Source organism: Acartia tonsa, chromosome 5 (assembly GCF_053477335.1).
Source record: "Acartia tonsa isolate MP-2025a chromosome 5, ASM5347733v1, whole genome shotgun sequence".
NCBI classification, from domain to species: domain Eukaryota; kingdom Metazoa; phylum Arthropoda; class Copepoda; order Calanoida; family Acartiidae; genus Acartia; species Acartia tonsa.
Genome location: NC_137264.1, coordinates 32,939,650 through 32,958,495, shown reverse-complemented (window position 1 = coordinate 32,958,495; position 18,846 = coordinate 32,939,650). Strand labels below are relative to the sequence as shown.

The 18,846-nt window shown below is 31.4% G+C and overlaps 1 protein-coding gene across 2 annotated transcripts in view; it reads left to right on the top strand.

Annotated features, from left to right (window-relative positions):
- The window catches only part of LOC145319966 (tRNA (adenine(37)-N6)-methyltransferase), a 28,025-nt gene extending 11,450 nt beyond the window's left edge, over positions 1-16,575 (top strand). For both annotated transcript variants that reach the window (XM_080162379.1, XM_080162378.1), the window contains exons 9-14: positions 370-583; positions 1,652-1,752; positions 2,038-2,066; positions 8,543-8,578; positions 13,670-13,744; positions 16,457-16,575. In XM_080162379.1, coding sequence (XP_080018505.1) covers positions 370-583; positions 1,652-1,752; positions 2,038-2,066; positions 8,543-8,578; positions 13,670-13,744; positions 16,457-16,514 — 513 coding nt within the window. In that variant the 3' untranslated portion in view covers positions 16,515-16,575. The remainder of the gene's footprint in view (positions 1-369; positions 584-1,651; positions 1,753-2,037; positions 2,067-8,542; positions 8,579-13,669; positions 13,745-16,456) is intronic.
- Positions 16,576-18,846: the final 2,271 nt, after the last annotated feature.

Below are 18,846 nucleotides of genomic sequence, written 5' to 3'. Positions count from 1 at the left end.
CCCTTTATATTGAAATAAATTGGTGATTATGGGGTGAAGCTAAATTTTCGTTTGTTTGTTTATTATTTTAGGTCAGGTTAGATTAGGTTATATTGGGGTACAGATTAGCCCTGCAGGATTAAACTCTGCAGTATAGGTCCTGCTGGGATAGGACCCTCCCGTATAAATTAGGCACAGGGAAAAAAATATCCAGTCCCATTATTTTCAATTCTGTTTCAAAATAAGAAGAGATGGGAGAGCAATTCCTGTCAGGCACTTGGGGGAAGTATTATTATAGATTAATTACAAATGCAATACAAATTGCAATTTTCAACACTTGAAACTTCTGATTGTTTAAAATAAGATAAATCAATTCATGAAGTTGTTAAGAGTTCCTTTGTTGAACACGACCTTCAAGACGTTGAAAAAGATGAAATAGATAATACCAACTCAACAAATGAAGTCAACGATAAAACTGAAGATCCCACCAGTCAGAAAGAAAATTATGATAGTGAGGATGAGGCAGATAATCTTAATGCTATCAGTAAATCATTTACCCGTGACAGTATTGAAAAAAGATTACAAGAAAGTTCTTTCACGCCAGGTTTGATTTTGTTTATTTCCAATTATTAAAAGTTGGAACCCTTCATTTAAAGACTCCGTAAGGTAGGATGTTTTTTTTGAGTTTTTAGAGATCGGGCAAAAATTTCATCTTTAATCTACAAAATGTGGATTTAACCCTTCTCCTCCCAATAAAAGCATTTCATAAATATTTACAAAGCCTTATCTTATTTGCCTTTTATCTGACAATGTCTTCAGTCTATGTAGTTATAGTAATTCAGGAATGGGGATGGATAATTGAGTAATTAAATCTTCCTTCTTTGTCTTAAGTGTAAAATTCTGTTGGTAGCAGGGATAGGAAAATGGACAGTAAATCAGTTTCTAAATGAAATGTAATAGATTGTGAATATTTAGATATTTAGGAGAATTAGTCGTTTTAATTTTCCTGACATTTTCCTTTCCCTCTAAATTCTACCGTTGGGAGCTTATATTAATGAGGAGAAGATAGGGTGTAGATCAATTCAGACGCTTATATCCCTTGGCTCCCTGTGAGTACTATTGTTAGATGTCAGACCCAAGCACAAACTATTTTGGAAACACACAGTGTAAACAAACCAGGGAGGAGGGAGCAGGAGACTGTAAATTACACTGGCACCCTTGTTTTATGAAGACGTTGTCCTATTCGTTGACCCAAAAACTGAAGGTACTTTTATTGAATTTTGATTGGTTGGTTCCGAACTAGTAGTGTTCAAACGTTTCAACCAACCAATAATTGTTGCTTATCATCATTGAGGATGTTTAATCATCTATTGTCTTATCCCTTAAGATCCCTGAAATAAACTGTTCCTACAATACATCTTTTAGTTAACAAATTTATGTCTTATATAAAAGTAACAAGATATATGTCTGTCTGTACAGCAAAGGATCTCGCTAATCGCTGAATGTATATGGTTCTCTTTTACATGAAACTTCTCAAGGTTTGGGGAAGGTTTATAAGAAATATTTTTTTTCTTTTTAAGATTAAAATTGAAAGACTAGAATAGACCTACCCTAGCCTTGATTTTTAAATTCTAATCTTGTGCTACAATGATGGAACACCATTTAAATCTAGGTTGGATAGGAGACCCTGAAGATGATTTACAAGTTTCATTCACACACAGAAGTTTAACAGACTTACAAACTATACAAATATCTGAGTCTCAATTAGTAAAGGTAAGCAAGCCAGGTAGGGAGGGGACAGTGGACTGTAAATTATACTGGTACCCAAAGCTTAACATACTTACAAACTATACAAATATCTGAGTCTCAATTAGTAAAGGTAAGTAAGCCAGGACAGTGGGGAGAGAGGGAACATTGGACTGTAAATTATACTGGTACCCAAAGTTTAACAGATTTATAAATTGTTGTGTTAATTTGAATTGGCTACCTAATTACTATCAAATGTTTTACTAAAATCAAATTGCTCTTATTTTATTAGATTTTTATTATTTATTTTAGGACAAAGCTGAGTTGAAATCTATAATCAGGAACAAAATTATTATAATTCTAAAATGATAAAGCGATATACTGCATGTCCAGTAGGATCTCGTTAATGGTAGGAAAGACCGTTCTAAAAGTTTAGAGAAATTTTATTCGTCTAGGGCAGCTTTTAGGTTTTATGCGAGTGGGTAAGTTAACAGCCCCCCCCCCCCCCCCTCTAAAAACGAAACAGTGTCTCTGTAAAAACTAAACATTGAAAGACCATTCTTTCTTATAAACAATTTCATCTAAATTGTACTTTTACTACCTTTAACTTGATGAATGAAATAAAACAAGTAAAAACTATTTCTTTAAAAGACTATTTGAAAAAAATTCAAGAAAGGATTTTAAAAAATTACTTGGTAAGTAGTATTTAATATTGATGGTTACTTATAAGTTCTTAAATTTCTAAAGAAATTGAAGAACTTTTCATAAATAGTTTAATTCAATATGTTTCATATAGAAAAACTAATTTTGTTATGATTATGAAGTAAATACCTTTCTCGTATTCATTCAAATCCGGTGGATAGGAACCGGTTCTCATCCATACGAAAAAACTATGTCTAGCATCGTATTATATCCAGTTTTCCACGAATATAGAAATGTACAATCATAAGATTAAAACTAGTTTTTTAGCCGGTGACTTCGGCACCGCGGGGCTAAACAAAACTAGTTTAAATCTTATAATTGTACATTCTATATCCGCGGAAAGCCGTTTATAATACGATGAAAGAAATGACTATTCTTAGAACAACATTTCTTAATTTTCAATCCGTTTCATCTATTAAGTATTATGTACAGACAGGCAGACATAATCTAAATTAGGAAAAGTTTGACTGTAAAATTCTGTAGACCCAGACGTTTGTTGTTTCACATGAAAAGTAAAAGCTGTTTCCCTCAAAGTTTCTAGTCGAGTACAGAAAACCCCGCCCCTCCCCACTAGTTTCAAAATAAATTGAAAAGAAGGAAAAGGGATTGTTTTCTTGTGTGTTTGTATTATACCTTAGGCTAGGTTAGGTTAGGTTATATTGGATACAGTTTAGCACAGGAGGGTTATGGCACCAAAAACTATAGCCTTCGTCCCCCTTATATTTTCAATTAATTTAACAATATAAGGGGGGAGGGTGATTCTATGCTTGCTAGGCACTTTGAGGGAAATTCCCAAAGTATAATTAACCTTGTCTTGATTAAACAATAGAACTGCTGATATCATATATATAGAAATAAATATATTAAATGTACCCTACTGTATATTATTCGTTCTTTTATATTTTTAAAATTAATTAAAATATTGAGGTTTGTTTTTTTCCTTTTTTCTTGGGCTATAAATAGGGGAAAGAGTACTGATAAAATACGACGAAACGCCCCTTAAGAGGCGTTTCAACGAAAGGAACTATACCTGGAAAATTTTGTTAATCATCATTAATAAATCAATTTATCATCAATTGTGCTATCCTAAAATATCCGTGCGTCTTACTAATGGTTAGCTAGATACCAAAAGAACCAAATCAGTCCGTTATTCTTTGCTCTTGGAGTGTCCTATTTATGAATGTAAGAATGTAGACCAGAGAGAGAGGACAATGGGCTGTTTATTACACTAGTCTCCAAAGTTTTATAATAACGGTTTTTATTCGTTGGCTTTACAACTATGGGGACTAATGAGTTTTGATTGGTTTATTAAGTTGAGTGTCCAAACGTTTCATCCACTAATTGTAATTTTTATAAGGGGTAATTTTGTTTATTGACATTTGGGATGTACATCAATTTATTGGCCATTGTCTTATCCCTTTATATCCGTGGATGTAGGCACAATGATTATTATTATTTTTTGATGATCAAAGCAAAGAAGAAGGAAACCAGAATTAATTAAGCTTATAGATTTATTACCCCCTAAATGGGCTGTCAGACAATTACAATTACTTGAAGGGTAAAATGATCTGGCCAATTTAAAAAGAATTTTTAGAAGACGAAATTTTGTGTCTATATTTAGTCACATATATGTCCTAAACATTATTTTTAATTTAAAAAAAAAGTGCAATTTTATGTAAACTGATCTATAGCATAAATATATTTGTTAAATTTTACACAAAGCATAAAAGTTTGTTCGTCCTGGTATACTGGTATACCTATGAGGAAAAACAATAAGAGGTTAATCAGCTCACCATTTTTTGTTGAAGGCCCATAAAAAGGGAGCACAAAAAATGGATGTTTCTGAATCACCATAAACAATCTTGAAAAAAAGTCTCGTGATTAAGCTTAATTGGCATGATTTTGTATTCTGTCAATTTTAGAAATAGGAGCATTAATTTCCAGTATTACTTCGATACAGATTAATATCCTCTGGATTGGAACCGGTTTTCAGCCATACTGAAAAATGATGTATCTAATTTAATTAACTAATTCAAGTATTCTCTTTTATTGTTTTCTCTGTGGATATGCAGCAAGATTTGTGAGGGAATATGTAGTAAAAATGCATACACAGAGTAAAACTTGATAAATTCAATCTTTTTGGTATTGATACACACTAAATTTACTGTTTATTTTACCGGCGCGGTCTGTCAGTCATCATACAAATATAAATGTCAAAAAAATTAAAATTGTGAAAGGTATCATGATTTTTTTCTACAAAAATCAATATTTGAGTTTAACAAATGCTCTTTAAGTCTCTTGTTCGAATTTCATTCCATGTTGTTTTATGCTTCTCTACTTATGGATGTTGTCAGCCTTGTATCTCATAAATCTGATTGTATGTCAGTAAGCCATAACACGCCTGAAACAATCAGTTTTACTCATTACTGCTCTATTTAAAAGCCTTTAATTTAACATTTCTATTTAACCAACACAAAAAAAACGGATTGAAACAAAAAAGCAAAGGTTTTTTTTTTGCAGGTTGGGCCTAAAAGTTCTGAGTTTTTACCACCCCTGTATAAATAAGTAAATATTCCTGTGTGATGATCCATTTTGGACTTTATGACAAAGTTTTATATTTGATATTTGAACATGACGGATTTGGAAATATATGTTCAAGTAAATGCATCTTTTATCAAGAAAAGAAATTTTTACCCAAAACTGTTCAAAGCTGTGGCCTTGAATTTTGTATTTACTGCTACGCAAAATACCTTCAATTTTTTGTTTTCATATAGTTCTTGTTTATTCTTAAAAAATAAAGAAAATAATTCAACAAAAAAACCATATGTTAAATGATTATTGGCCATTAAAGAACTCTGGTAAATATCTAATAAAACTAGAAACAAATAACCAGTCTTTAATTGTACGATTTCTTCTTAAAGTCCAAAATGTGTTTGTGAATAGGTAAAGCTCGATTTTGGAATAGTTATTCTCGCATCGTACTATAGACGGCTTTCCGCGGATATTGACATAGTTTTTTCGTATGGATGAGAACCAATTCCTATCCACCGGATTCGAATGAATACGAGAAAAGTTATTCCAGCTTTGTTTATCTTGTTGAATGAATAGTAGACAGAAAATATGCTCCTGAAAAAAAAATATTTCATTGTAAATTAGTTATTACTCGATATGCATTGGAACATGCTAGCTCAAGTTTGATGGTCATTTCTGTACAAAATTTTGTTTGAAATTTCATTCATAAACAAAGGAAAATAATGTATACATTAATTCCAATTTAAGCTTTCCTCATAAAATAAAGAAAACAATTTGTTTTATATTTTATTTTAGATCTTTAGTGTGGTTTCTGAGTTGAATTCTTAATACTTATAATAAATAAATGGACAGACATCCATACCTTTTATTATATACTATCGGCTACGCCGCTACATGCCTGTTTGGGGCACTTCAAATAAGAAGGGGAGGGGGACGGGTGTGTCAACCATCCACTTTAAATTTTAGTTTTAATTTTAGTTTGGGGGTTTTCTATGATAAGTTTGGGGTACTTATGGCAGTTCCAACTTAGTGATACAATTGTTACAGGGCTGAGAATCTGATATATGATTAAAACTATTAGGAGATTTGACCGAACACTCTTTAACATCCTTAGATGAATGAAACCTTTATTATTGAGTGGTAAGGCTATACAAGTAAATTTTTTGTTAAGTATTTAAATTAATCAGAAATACACCTATATTACACTCTCTTCCAAAAATAAGCTTAATAAGAAAGCCCCAATTTCTAAAGATAAATAATGTTCTACTATTTCTAGGGTTAATGATAATTAGGGTAGGTAATTTATTTGCTAAATAGCCACTCAAATAATCAGAAATACACTCATATTCCACTCCGGTCTAAGAAAGGAAAATGTTTTTGATTTGTGTGTGTTTGAGGTCAGCACTAAACTGTAAATTAAATTCTGTCTGGTTCTCTTCTTGGATTTATTCTTTCAGGGATATAAAGAGATCACTGGTTAAATAATTATCTCGTCGGGGCTTGATTTTCCTTAGATTTCAAGACATCATCTAGAAAACTGGATGCGATACACGAACGCCCACTATAGGATATTAGGATAAGAAAAAGACAACTAGCTCTATGATTGCACAGTATTTTTCTAAGAGTCCTAACTGTGCATGATATTAAGTTGCGCCTGTTAACAGTCTAAGGTATTTCATCTAATCTCGCAAATAGTGCCACATGCCAGACATATCAGCAGTAGTAACATCTCTAGAATTGCTCGGTGTTAGAGTTTGTATATTGGAAAAGAAATTAATTTTTTGCCGAAATCTTAGTGGTATATATTTGTCATTGCTTGGCTTGTTGGTAAATTTTGATTGATTTAATTTAGCGTTATCTTCCTCCCTGATACTTTTCCACTAAATTCCATAGTTCGGGGACATGTAAGTTGAGCTAAAATTAGATGTTTATTAAGTGTTTGTATACTGAAAGTGTATCTTCCATCATATATATGTTAGAATGTTCTTGTCGTTTTAAAACCTTGTTGAAACATATCAAAATTAAACGAGGTGTTAAAAATAAGCATTAATTTTATTACTGTTTAAGATCTATTGAAATGTTATTCTGTTTGTTCAATATTAATCCTATTCTATTTCTGTTCATATTCGATCGTCTGATTCATTGAGCAAATGCTTCCATCCTTTTTTTACTGTTTGGTTCTTGTTGAATTTACTTATCTCAATAACTCTGTTTTAGAATTAAATATTGTTTGTTCACCTAAAATGGCCACTTTATATACCAGGGATCTTAAGGGATAGGACAATAAAAATATATATATCCAATGATGATAAACTAAATTATCCCTTCCTTAGATCAAAACTATTGTTGACAACGTATTGACACTCAGCATAATAAACCAAAATAAAAATACAATAAGTTTTAATAAATTACCTAAAGTTTTAATCCAACACCAATAAGAAAACGTGATTATAACACTTCTAAGAGCAATTAATAATCCAATGTCCCATCCCATTTTACACACATAAAACAGAAAATAAAAACAAATAAAACACAGACTTCAAATATTTAGACCTGGAAGTTTTATTTTTGTTTTCAAGAAAATTAGGTTTCTTTGTTTTTAATTTATGAAAAGATTAAATTCTTAAATATTTGCTTGGATATTCCTAGTAGCTACACCACCAGAGATGGTGGATGTATCCTACTCAATTAGTTCCAAACCTTCACTTGACCTATAAGAAGCTTCACTGTGAAGGGGACAATATCTGTCCAGCGGTCAGTAAGAACTTAATCTGTTAGATATATAAGGATTTTTGAAATATAATTTTTATGATTAAATCTAATCTACTTTACGATTTTAAATCTAGTTTATGGAAAAAAAATCGGTTAGGTAGGTTACGTGCCCTAAAGTTTAGCCTAAGTTTCTTATAAAAAATCAAAATCGTCAAATTCAACTGCTTCCCATTTATTAGATGTTTTAATCCCTGTGTTATCCTCATTAGTATGGACACTGTTTTTGTTTGTTTTTCCAATTATTGATGTGTTAGAACAAGGAGGATAACATCCATAAATCTTTCTCAAAAACTACTTATATACAGGATGTTTAAAATGGACATACTTACATTTTTGTACTTGATTATAAAGAAACTTTGCATAAAACATGATACGTAATATTCCAAAAAGGAAGTAGATATTATAATATATTAAATTGGTTCAAAAAGTCTAAAATGGACATACGGAGTTTCTGTTATCCTTATAATAAAGTAACAGGATGTCTGTCTGTCTGTTTGTCTGTACCGAAAGATCTCGCTAACCGCTGAACCGATCGGGTTCTCCTTTACAGGGTAGCTTCTCATAGGTCCTGTAAAGGTTTATAAATGTTTTTGGCGATGGTACCATTACCCTCCCAAGAGAAATCGTCCCTAGAAAAAAATATAACCCCCAAGTAGCTATACTTTCTAAATTGTAATAATTTCTAAAGTTTACGAAAAAAAATAATTTAAAGATACCTAAATAATCGATCAGAGTTATCCGTTAGGGACGGAGGGGTCCACTTTAAATGTAAAAAAATCTTTGCTTTTTATAATTTTGTTTTGGTTTCCAGAGAAGTGTTAAAATCAGACCCACGCTCAATTTACAGGTCAGCTATTATAACAAGGATGACAACATCCATAAAAGCGAAGCGCTGAAACGGTAGGACAAACGGACATTAACACCTATATAGTGTCAGAACTGAATAATCAGAATATAAATGTATGAGAGTCGATGCAAAATTGTAAGTAAATTTGTTGAAAAACTGCTTGATACAGAATAATGTTTGTGGACATACTTACATTTTTAGGACTTAATTATAGAGTTGCTTTGCTTATAATATTGTACTTTGTTGTCCCAGGAATCAGTATACAAAAAATCAGATCAATCAGATAATTAGATCATATAAAAATTTGTTTAAAATGAACGTACGGACATTTTGGTAATGATTATAGAGTTGCTACGCTTACTAAATCGTACCTAACTACTGCAGGAATCACCTTGCAAAATTTGAAATCGATAGGACAATTCTAACATGCCTAAATTAACGAAAAAAGCTATCCGTTACGGACGGACGGACGGACGGACCGACCCTAATTATAGAAAAGCTTCGCTTTTAAAAATAAAATAGTAATACAAAGATATTTATGTTCATAAGTAGCGCAGCAATAATGATCCCACAACAATTTTTTGTAATTATGGGTAAGTAATATTAAGATATATACATACCAGCTACCAGAGGCCTCAAGTGACATGTGAGGTGTTTAATCTGACCCCCCTTATTATTTATTTTATTTTATTTGTTGTTTTATTGTTTTTATTTTATGTTTAAAAACATAAAGTAAAAAAAAACATTGGGGAGATTTTTTCTAGGAATTATGTTTCTTTAGAGGGTGGTGAGAACCCTCAACCCCAGAAATAGTTATAATAATTCCCAGGACCTATGAGAAGCTACATTGTAAAGGAGAACCATATCGGTTCAGAGCGGTTAGCGAGATCCTTCGGTACATACAAGCAGACACAGATCTTTCAAATAAGGATAATTAGAATATTTTGTAAGATACATTTCAACACTTGTAACTATCTCTCCGGGGCTCTTCGCTTACTTAAACTAACCTAACCTAAAATAAGCATCATAAAAAATACTTTTTCTTCAAAAGTTTGTTTGATGAAAACCGTCATATTATGTAAATATTCTAAACGATTCTCTTTTATTTTATACTATTTACTAGTGCAATAAATAAAAATTATATTAAACACAAAAAGGTACTACCTAACTTTGTAGGTTTGTGATTATTTTCAATTTAATTTTATTCTAAATTAATCAAAACTTAACTTTGGAAATGGTCATGAAGTTTCATAGTTTTGTGTTATTTCAAATAAAATTTAATTTGTGTTTATATTTGGATGCTTTGTGTGTAGGAAATGTAATTTACCTCAGGTGAGTTTTTAAAAGAAAAAAAACTGAAAAAAAACTTATTATTTACCCCACAAATATTTGGTGGTTTCCCTCAAAGGGCTTAGTCGAGCACAAAACACAACCCCCTCCTCCTTTTATTATGAACTTAATTGTAAGTAATGGGGATAGGAGGGGTAGTTTTTAATGTGTTTGTATTTTATCTTTTTAAAGTTAGGTTATATTTGGTATAGGGTGGAACCGCATGGGCCCCATGCAGGGGTGAGGCACAAAGAAAATAAATGCTGCTACTTATTTTAAATTGATTTTAAAAATACAGGGGAGGCGGGTGTCTGTGCTTGATGGGCCACTTGAAGAAAAGCTCTAAAATAATACCAAAAAATCGTTAAAAATTGTATTTCTAATCATACTTTAATTTTAGAGCATTTTTAAGAAGATAATAGAAAATTATTTTTAATTTGCAGCTACCCTGTAGCCGATTCTCATGATCTATTTTGTTAAGAACCCACCTCTGTTTATGAATCAAACCAGGTGTAAGGAATTCTCAACTAACAAATTTATTTAGAAAATAAATATTGGCTAATATGGGAAAGAACCCGGGACCTTAAAGGAAAGACATTCCCAATTATGATACACAAATTTACTCGTATTCCTCACTCCTGAGGTTAATAAATGACTTGGTTTTGACATGTTATTTATCATCGTCAAAACCTTTCATTGCACACATTTATACATACAGTAGTAATAATTTGTATTAGCTATGAATATTAAGATTTATAAGTTTTCCGGAATTTTAATGTTAGGGGGAGATTTGAAATCTGCATTAAATTTTAGGGATATTTTATAAAATTCGTTTTTTGTATAATTCTTTATCTAAAAGCGGAAATGCATTTTAAGTTAATTAAAAGTCAGTACTCTTTCTTAGATTTATTTTTATTTTAGGACTCTGAAATCTTAAGGAGGAGACATTGGATAGTAAATTATACTGATGCCAAAAGCTTATTCATTGGCTCAAAAACTTTGGGTCTTTCAATTGTGATTTGTTACCTCCAAGCAAGTATTATCCAATTTTTCAACATATAGATTTAATCTACATTTGGGATGCACATCAATTTATACTTATACTTCCTTATAATTCGCAGGTTCTATGAAAAGCTAAGGAGAACCATATCGGTTTGGCGGTTTGCAAAATCCTTCGGTAGTCAAACAGATGTACAGACATATATAGATTCTACTATTTATATATAGGGATACAAAAAATCACAATGTGTGACTCTTAGTTTTTTATGTAAATTATTTTAAGTTGTCTTAATAATGCTTTTATTCCCTTAATTTTCTGTGTATTTATCCTGGCTTAAAAATGTGCAAGCATAGTATTTCTATATAAAAAAGAACAAGGATGATAGTATTCATAAGTAGTGTATCACTAAAAAACAAATGGAAAATCATACAACTGGACTAAGTCATCTATAGAGCTGATGTTCATTGGTCATAAAAAAGGAATATTTGGTTTATTTTTTTGTAATTATTTACAATCTTTTTAAAAATAAATAAATATATACCTATATCTTTAGATGTCACACAAAAAAAATAGCCGCGTAACCAACAAATAGCTTCATTTCCCAACAGAGTTGGACGTACAGAGCGAATTGTTGAGTAGCTTCGCTTATAACAATGCGGAAAAGTATCTCAAGACTATTCGGATCAGCTTTTCTATATTCCAGACCAAAACAAAGTTTTATTATAAAACTTGACAATAAGACCCTTATATTACATACCTTATTCGGATAAAAACAGTTTCTTTCTTAAGCTCTTATTTGAGCTAAAGTTATATTGTTTTATATTTAAGGGAGTTTATCTTCTTAAAGGTCTAGTGAACGTGTTTATAGCTAATTAAATTTGGGGGAGGATACCATCACCTCCACCCCCATAGTAGCTACTAGTATAAGATTAAATTAATAGGTGTAGTTTGCAGGAAAGTTTTAAACCTGTTTGTAGTTGTCAAGCACTCTAATTATCTCTACTTAACAAAGGTTTGCTTTCAAAGGGAAATTATTTGCCAAGAAAGTATTATTTCTTCCCCTATAGAAAAATCATAGAGTGATCAACACAGTTTATCTAAAAATGTTTAGTTAATTTAAATAAAAAGACATGATGCTTAAATGAACAAAATTATATTCTGCTTATTAAATCAAGACTGTTTTTCTACAGTTGAGGTAAGAAAGGAGTAAGGAGGGGGGTGATTTTGCATAATAAAAAAGGGGAAGATGGTGAGGTATTTAAATTTAGGCGTTTAAATATGACTAATTTTTCTTATAAATATAAAACAGAAAATCAAATTAGAAGAATTAATAACTAGAACAGAATTTCTGACCAAAAAATCTAGGTCATTTCAACTTACAGAATAGCTTTGCTACTTCAAATACTGAATTTTGAACAGGATTTGGACACTGGAATTTAAATTACACTGGTACCCAAAGCTATTTTATGAACATTTATTTATGTATCGTAAGCTTTTAAATTTGGGTACTTTTAAGGATTTTTTATTGTTTGGTTCAAAATGACAGTTTACAAGAAATAATCTTTTTAGGTCATTATGATTAAGATCATTAGGGATGACTTTGTATCAATTTATTGTCCATTGTCTTATCCCTTAAGATCCCTATCTATGAGTGAAAAAAGCTATAAAATAATAATGCTGTATTAGAATATCTTATTTTTGCGAAACCAAACTCCACAATGGCCAAATTTATTTGTAAAAATAAACACTTATATAAACTTGGCAAAACGTAAGTCGGCGTTTTCTCTTAAATTGCCTATCGAGCACTGACCTAGACTCCCCACCACCCTTCTTTTTTACATTGATTGAAAATAAGGGTAGGAGGGTTTACTTATTTTCTTATTTCTAACCCCTGCGGAAGATATAACCCTTCGGGGTTCTTCCTGCAAAGCTACCTAGTACCCAAAATGACCTAAAGAAACAAACATCCTCCCCTATTTTCAACTTATCTGAAATTAGATGAGGGGCGGGGGATGGGGATGGGGTCTGCTCGAAGAACTTGGAGGAAAATTTACCCGTAATTCTTCTTATATTTAAGAAGTGTGTTTTTCTTTCTTTCTTTGTGGTATCTTGTTTATTTTGTTTGTTAGAAATTAAATAATACTTGGATAACATTCTTTTATTTGATTTAGCAAAACATTTCACAATATTGTATATTTATTGTTTAAACAGTTTTGCCATTACTTAATATTCTATCAGTTTAATTCTAAATGTTTAAGATTATATTTTAGGAAAGTAATTTATTTATTCTATTTACTAGCGGCTACGCCGCTGGCATCTAGGGACAAAGAGGGGGGGGTGCTAAAATAAATAAGTCTGAAAATAAAAAGCCTAAAACCACAGGACCTATTTGAAGCCTAAATAAATTGGGGAACCTGATTAGTTCAGTAGTTATTGAGATCTTAAGCTTCAGACAAAAAAAAAATTACCTACTACTTTATATAAAAGGATGTACGACAGAATTGAGAGTAATATTCATTAACCGCCAGAGTAGACAATTCTAAATAGTAAAAAAAAACTCGAAATAACACAACATCTAAAACATTAGAGTTCACAGCAATACACCAATGGGGTGTAATACTTTTAAAGTGGAAGACTACCTATTCTTTCCAATATCTTGTTTTAGGGAGTTTTTGACATACCCCACACCCCCGGCCCCTTCCGCACATAGAATAATTTTATCTTTTTTCTTAGCTTTTATTTATGTTTTCATTCTTGTTTAGGAAGAATAGATGTTCCGACCGTCTGTACTACACAACTGTGGATAATGTTCATGTCACAGCCTGGTTTGATTCAAGGTAGAAGTAGCGAAGCTAATTTATAGTTCACTTTGTCTGTACGTCAGTTTGTTTTGTTCTTCTGTCTGTCGGTCACAAAAGACATTAATACTCTTTCTTGTGTTTGTTTTTGAAAATTGTAAATGAACAAAGTAGATGAAATGTTTTACATGAAATATAGGAATATATAGGAACTCTTTATATAGGAAATATAGACAGACGTATCATATGGATAATAAAGGTACTAAGAAAGAGAGGTAATGTCTGATTGAGCCAATAGGAGAATCGCATCGGTACATACATTTAATCCCATTGGTTGAAATTGTATACACATTTTGAAACGAACGCATGTTTTTTTTTCATTTCATACATAGATAAAAGTCAGCTGTAAACAGTATATTTTCTTAGTAGAAAGCTTTGCGGAATCAGAATTAATTACCCAAAAATTTCGTCTTCAATTTGAAAGCTTCAAATATAGGTGGATTCTTAAAAAATAAAGTTAGGCTCGCTACTCGCTGGTGAGGCAAAATTATTTTTGAGAAAAATCCTCCAAAATCGAATTTAAAAATTTTACAAAAATTAAATAAATCTTAAAAGGGTTATTAACTTATGATTTTGATTAATTTTGGTAGATTTTTAATGTGCTTTCGGATGATTTTTCACAAAATAATTTTGTCTCACTATCGAGTAGCGAGTCTAACATTTTTAAGAATCCACAACAGCTTGAGTCGAAAGTAAATAATACTTTTGTCTGCTAGAAATGTTCCTTCTTAGATTTGACGAAAAAAGGGTTCAGAATATGCTTCTATTCTTATATTTCTATTGTATGGATGTTGCTGAGGTAGAAGGTTGCTAGCTGGCCCGTGATTTGCCCTCAATTTGAAGGACAATAGCTCTACTTAACCCAAAATTATATATAAACAAAAAACACAAAAAGAGAATTTCTATATCATAATATAATTTTTATCTTATATGTTGTATACTGTGTTTATAAAATATTCATTACTATAAGTATACAATGTTTTCCATCAATAAAAAAGTATTTTATGCTCATAAAAGTTTTTCAATAATATACATAAGTTGCGTAGCAATAAAAAAAACTATTATGAAAGAGGGCGCCGTAGCTCTGTGGTATTGCACTGAGTTACGGTGATGAGAATTCGAGTTCAAACCCATGCATTTTGCAATCACAACATGTTGTCTCGAATTCTCCAATGTGTATTCACACAACCTCCCCCAGTTGCGTTGGAAGGAAGATTGTTAGGTAGTTTGGATGCCTAATAATCAAGTGTACAATACCATCACTTCCCTTAATCCCAGGCTCCTCTGAGGTGAGCGTCATTCATTACGGTGACTTAATCTGGGACACCTGCCATACTCAAAACCGGCGAGGGTGAGGTAATAACGAGGAGCTCTCACTCAGCGTGTCAAGTCATACTTGAACGTGGAGCTTAAGCTGGCCCTGGAGTCTATACAAAAGTTTATCAACATACTCCGGGAGTCTTAGGTCCAAACCCTAAGAAACTATGGCTAATCAAACAAATTAAACAAACAACTATTATGTAAACATAAGAGAAGACTTTAAATTTTGGCAGGTATTGTTGACGATCTTAGACTTACTGTTGGACCTACTAACACATCCAATAAAAATGTAAAGTATAGAGTATCTACGCTGCCATATAGTCCATACGATACAAGTTTTTTTTTAGTAAAGTAGCAACTCTATAATCGATTTTGTCTGTTTGTCTGTCAGTCCGTAAAGCTATGGGAGAAATGTGACTTTCTCTTTAAATATTTAACACAGACAGCTGAAATTTTCAGTGAAGATTCCTAAATGTGCATATCTAGTCTATACATTTTGTCCGTATGTCTTGTCGATCATGCTTCAAAAGACCTAAAAACAAATTTTATTATATGCGTTTTCTTTCATATTTTGGTTTTATTTTTTATTTTTTTTTACAATTGAATATCTGCTCTATAACTCACATTTTCTGTGTGTCTATCCATGATTTTTTTCGTACTTTGCTACTTATGGATTTTGTCATCCTTGTTATTTTATATTTGTATGTGTATTATAAATGTATCTATCAGAAAGCCTATAGCATGGATAATAAAAGGATTACTCTGGGTGGGTTCCAGCAGTTTTGTCAGCTTTGCAATACCTATGATAAAAGTAATGGTTACAATATTTTATAAAACGCACAAAGGGATAGTTGCACGAAATACATTTGAATGTAAATTAGTAAACTTTTTTTTTTTACAAGTAAACAAACTTGTTGAATGCATTCATGCAACTATCCCCCTAGGAAAATTCTTTATGATGTATGTACTATGTAGAGAATCAGTTCAAGTGGACTTCTTCAAAGTTTTTAAGCTAACGAATTAGCTAACTTAAAAAAAACTTTAGGTACCAGTGAAATATACAGTCCAATTTCCCCTTTCTCCCTGATTAATTAGACTTTTGAGTAATGGATAAATAAAAATTCAATGTCTATTGTATTTAAATTGTTATTTTCCCTCCGGGAATACGCGGATATTATAACAGGGGAAAAATTGTCGTCAATTTAGGTTGCAACATGGAACCCCTTATTGGTCAGTTCGTTCATCCAGTAGGATGGAAGGGAATAGGGTAAAGAGGGGGAATTATTATTTTAGCCCGCTGCAAGTTAAACTTTATCGGACAACATGAAAATCTGGTGTAAGATCTATGTATAAATATATCTATATTTCTAGGCATGATTTGATGGAGGTACTTGCTCTCAGAAATACAACAGAAAATGAAGTTTCTTAACTATTTATTTTTGTTACTTGTTCTAGTATTTAGATTCTTCAATAAAATATGAAATATCTTTTCCCTGTGTGTTTTTTTTCTGTTTCATTTTATTTTGCAACTTAAAAAGTTACTTCCGTTTTTACTTTTTCCACTAATTCCTTTTATATAGGTAGCTAACAGCTTAAGAATAGTTATTTGACGCATCGTATTATAGATAGATATTAAAATTTAAAAAAATAAGATTAAAACCAAGATTACAAAACTGGTATGGTTTAATATTCAATTTGTGTAATTCGATACTATGCGTGAATTTTCAGTATGGCTAAGAACCGATTCTATCCATGGAATATTAATCAGTTTCGAAGCCAGAGTGGGATATAATTTCTATTCGTTCTCTGTAGTTTTAATATCTGATAATGAAAGCACATTAATTCAAAGATATATCCTACATCTTTCACTTTTAATGAATAATTACATATATAAAATCAAAAGAGCTATTTTTTTACTATCATTATCTTTTTATCATATTATGAAGCATAAATTTTACCCAAAAAGAAAAGACAGTTTACGATTCAGTAAAATTCCATAGTAAAAAATAAACTTTAAAATCCTAATAAAATTCGATGTGGGCTTTTATTCTTATTTTTTGCTCTGCAGTTCGATTCTACAGGTGTCAGAGTATATTTTTGATATACCTTTCAAAAATAGGTTTAAAACAGTTTAAGACCTTCCCTTAAGCTAATTGAGAATGTTCCTTACTGACTGTCCCAAAAACAAATGAAAACCTGCTTAGGTTTGAAGAATCTAGAAATACTAAAAGACAGACATTCTAAGATCCATCTTCTTTTAATGCCAAGCATAAGGAAGTTATATAATTTTGCTGTGTAAAGACAATATGATTTTCACATTATTATGCTGTTAAGTACCATTCAGTTTAGTCCCTCCAGGTACTTAGTTCAGGGCATAAGGTATTTTGAAAATATTAGAATTTGAAAGGTAATATTCTTTTGCATAGCAGATCATTTAGATTCAGAGGTGAGTATAGGATTTGCTAAGAGGGTGCGCCTAGCGCATCTAAGTATATTAGCCCACACATTATTAAAAGTCAAACAGGGGTGGCACTATGTGCCTTTTTAAAAACTGTTTTATTTGAACCATTGATTTTAATTAATTGCGCAGTTAAATGTATGTATTTTGACGACTGTACATATAAAGCAAAATATCTCAAAAATGACTGAACTAAATAAGTTTTTTTCCTCCAAAGATTTCTTACAGGTTCTCTGGTGGTTTTGAACATTGCTCTTGTAAGGCATATCAATCAACTGCAAAAATTAATTAAATATTCGTAGACTTATACAGGAATTTCCTAGTATTCTATTTTACTAATATTAAAAAAAATCTCTTAATTTGATTATTCCAAATCCTATTTATACCTGTAGAGAAAGAGTGAAAGATATATCTTTATTCTTTACATTATCTTTATTAAACTTTTTCTAGTGCTCCAGCTCAGAACTCAGCATTTAATTGACTTTGCAAACAAGGACGACAACATCCATAATTAGTATGACACTAAAATATTAAAGCCCTTATAACTATGAGAAATTTGATTTAATACTTAATGTATTAAACTAAAAACAGATATTTCGAAAGATAAGATAAGATAACAGCCTGACCGCCATGGATGTATAGACAAAGATTATTGACAAGAAGTTTCAGCCGTCTATATTGAATAAGAGTCAAGCAAATTACTTTTCTCTCTTTCCGTATCTTACAGACTGCACGACGGACAACTCAAATCATAGAGTAGCGTCGCTACTAAAAAGTAAAACTGTATGTCATTAATTTTCCAGGATGGTTCCAAATCCGTATCTTACTCTAGAATAAAACAGTCGATAATCTAAGTTTTTGAGATCACGAATGAGAGTTTGTGTTTATAATCCTTTGGGGCCAGAATTGTCTACAGACGAATGTCCCCTCCCTCCCTTCCTGGTTTTGTGAAAACAATTGTACCTGTAAGAAATCAGAGATGTGTGGACAAAATCAATTTTCTCTGGTTTTTATTAAATTCTATTTTCTAGATTAACTTTTACAAACCTAAAATTTTTATTTTATATTCTGTGAAAATTTGTATAAACTCGTTTAGGCTATCATAAATTCTTAATCTTCAGAACTTTATTTTATTTTAGTGTGTGTATTTTAAACCAGTGCAGTGCTTGACAGTCTCAGCTGCGCGGCTTACTAAACCACACAATAAGTCTTAATCAGCTGCAGTTTCACTTAGCCGCAGCCACTTTTTTTAGAAGATCTTGCCTTTCTCAATCACGCAGATAAAGGCGCGGCTGCTGAACCC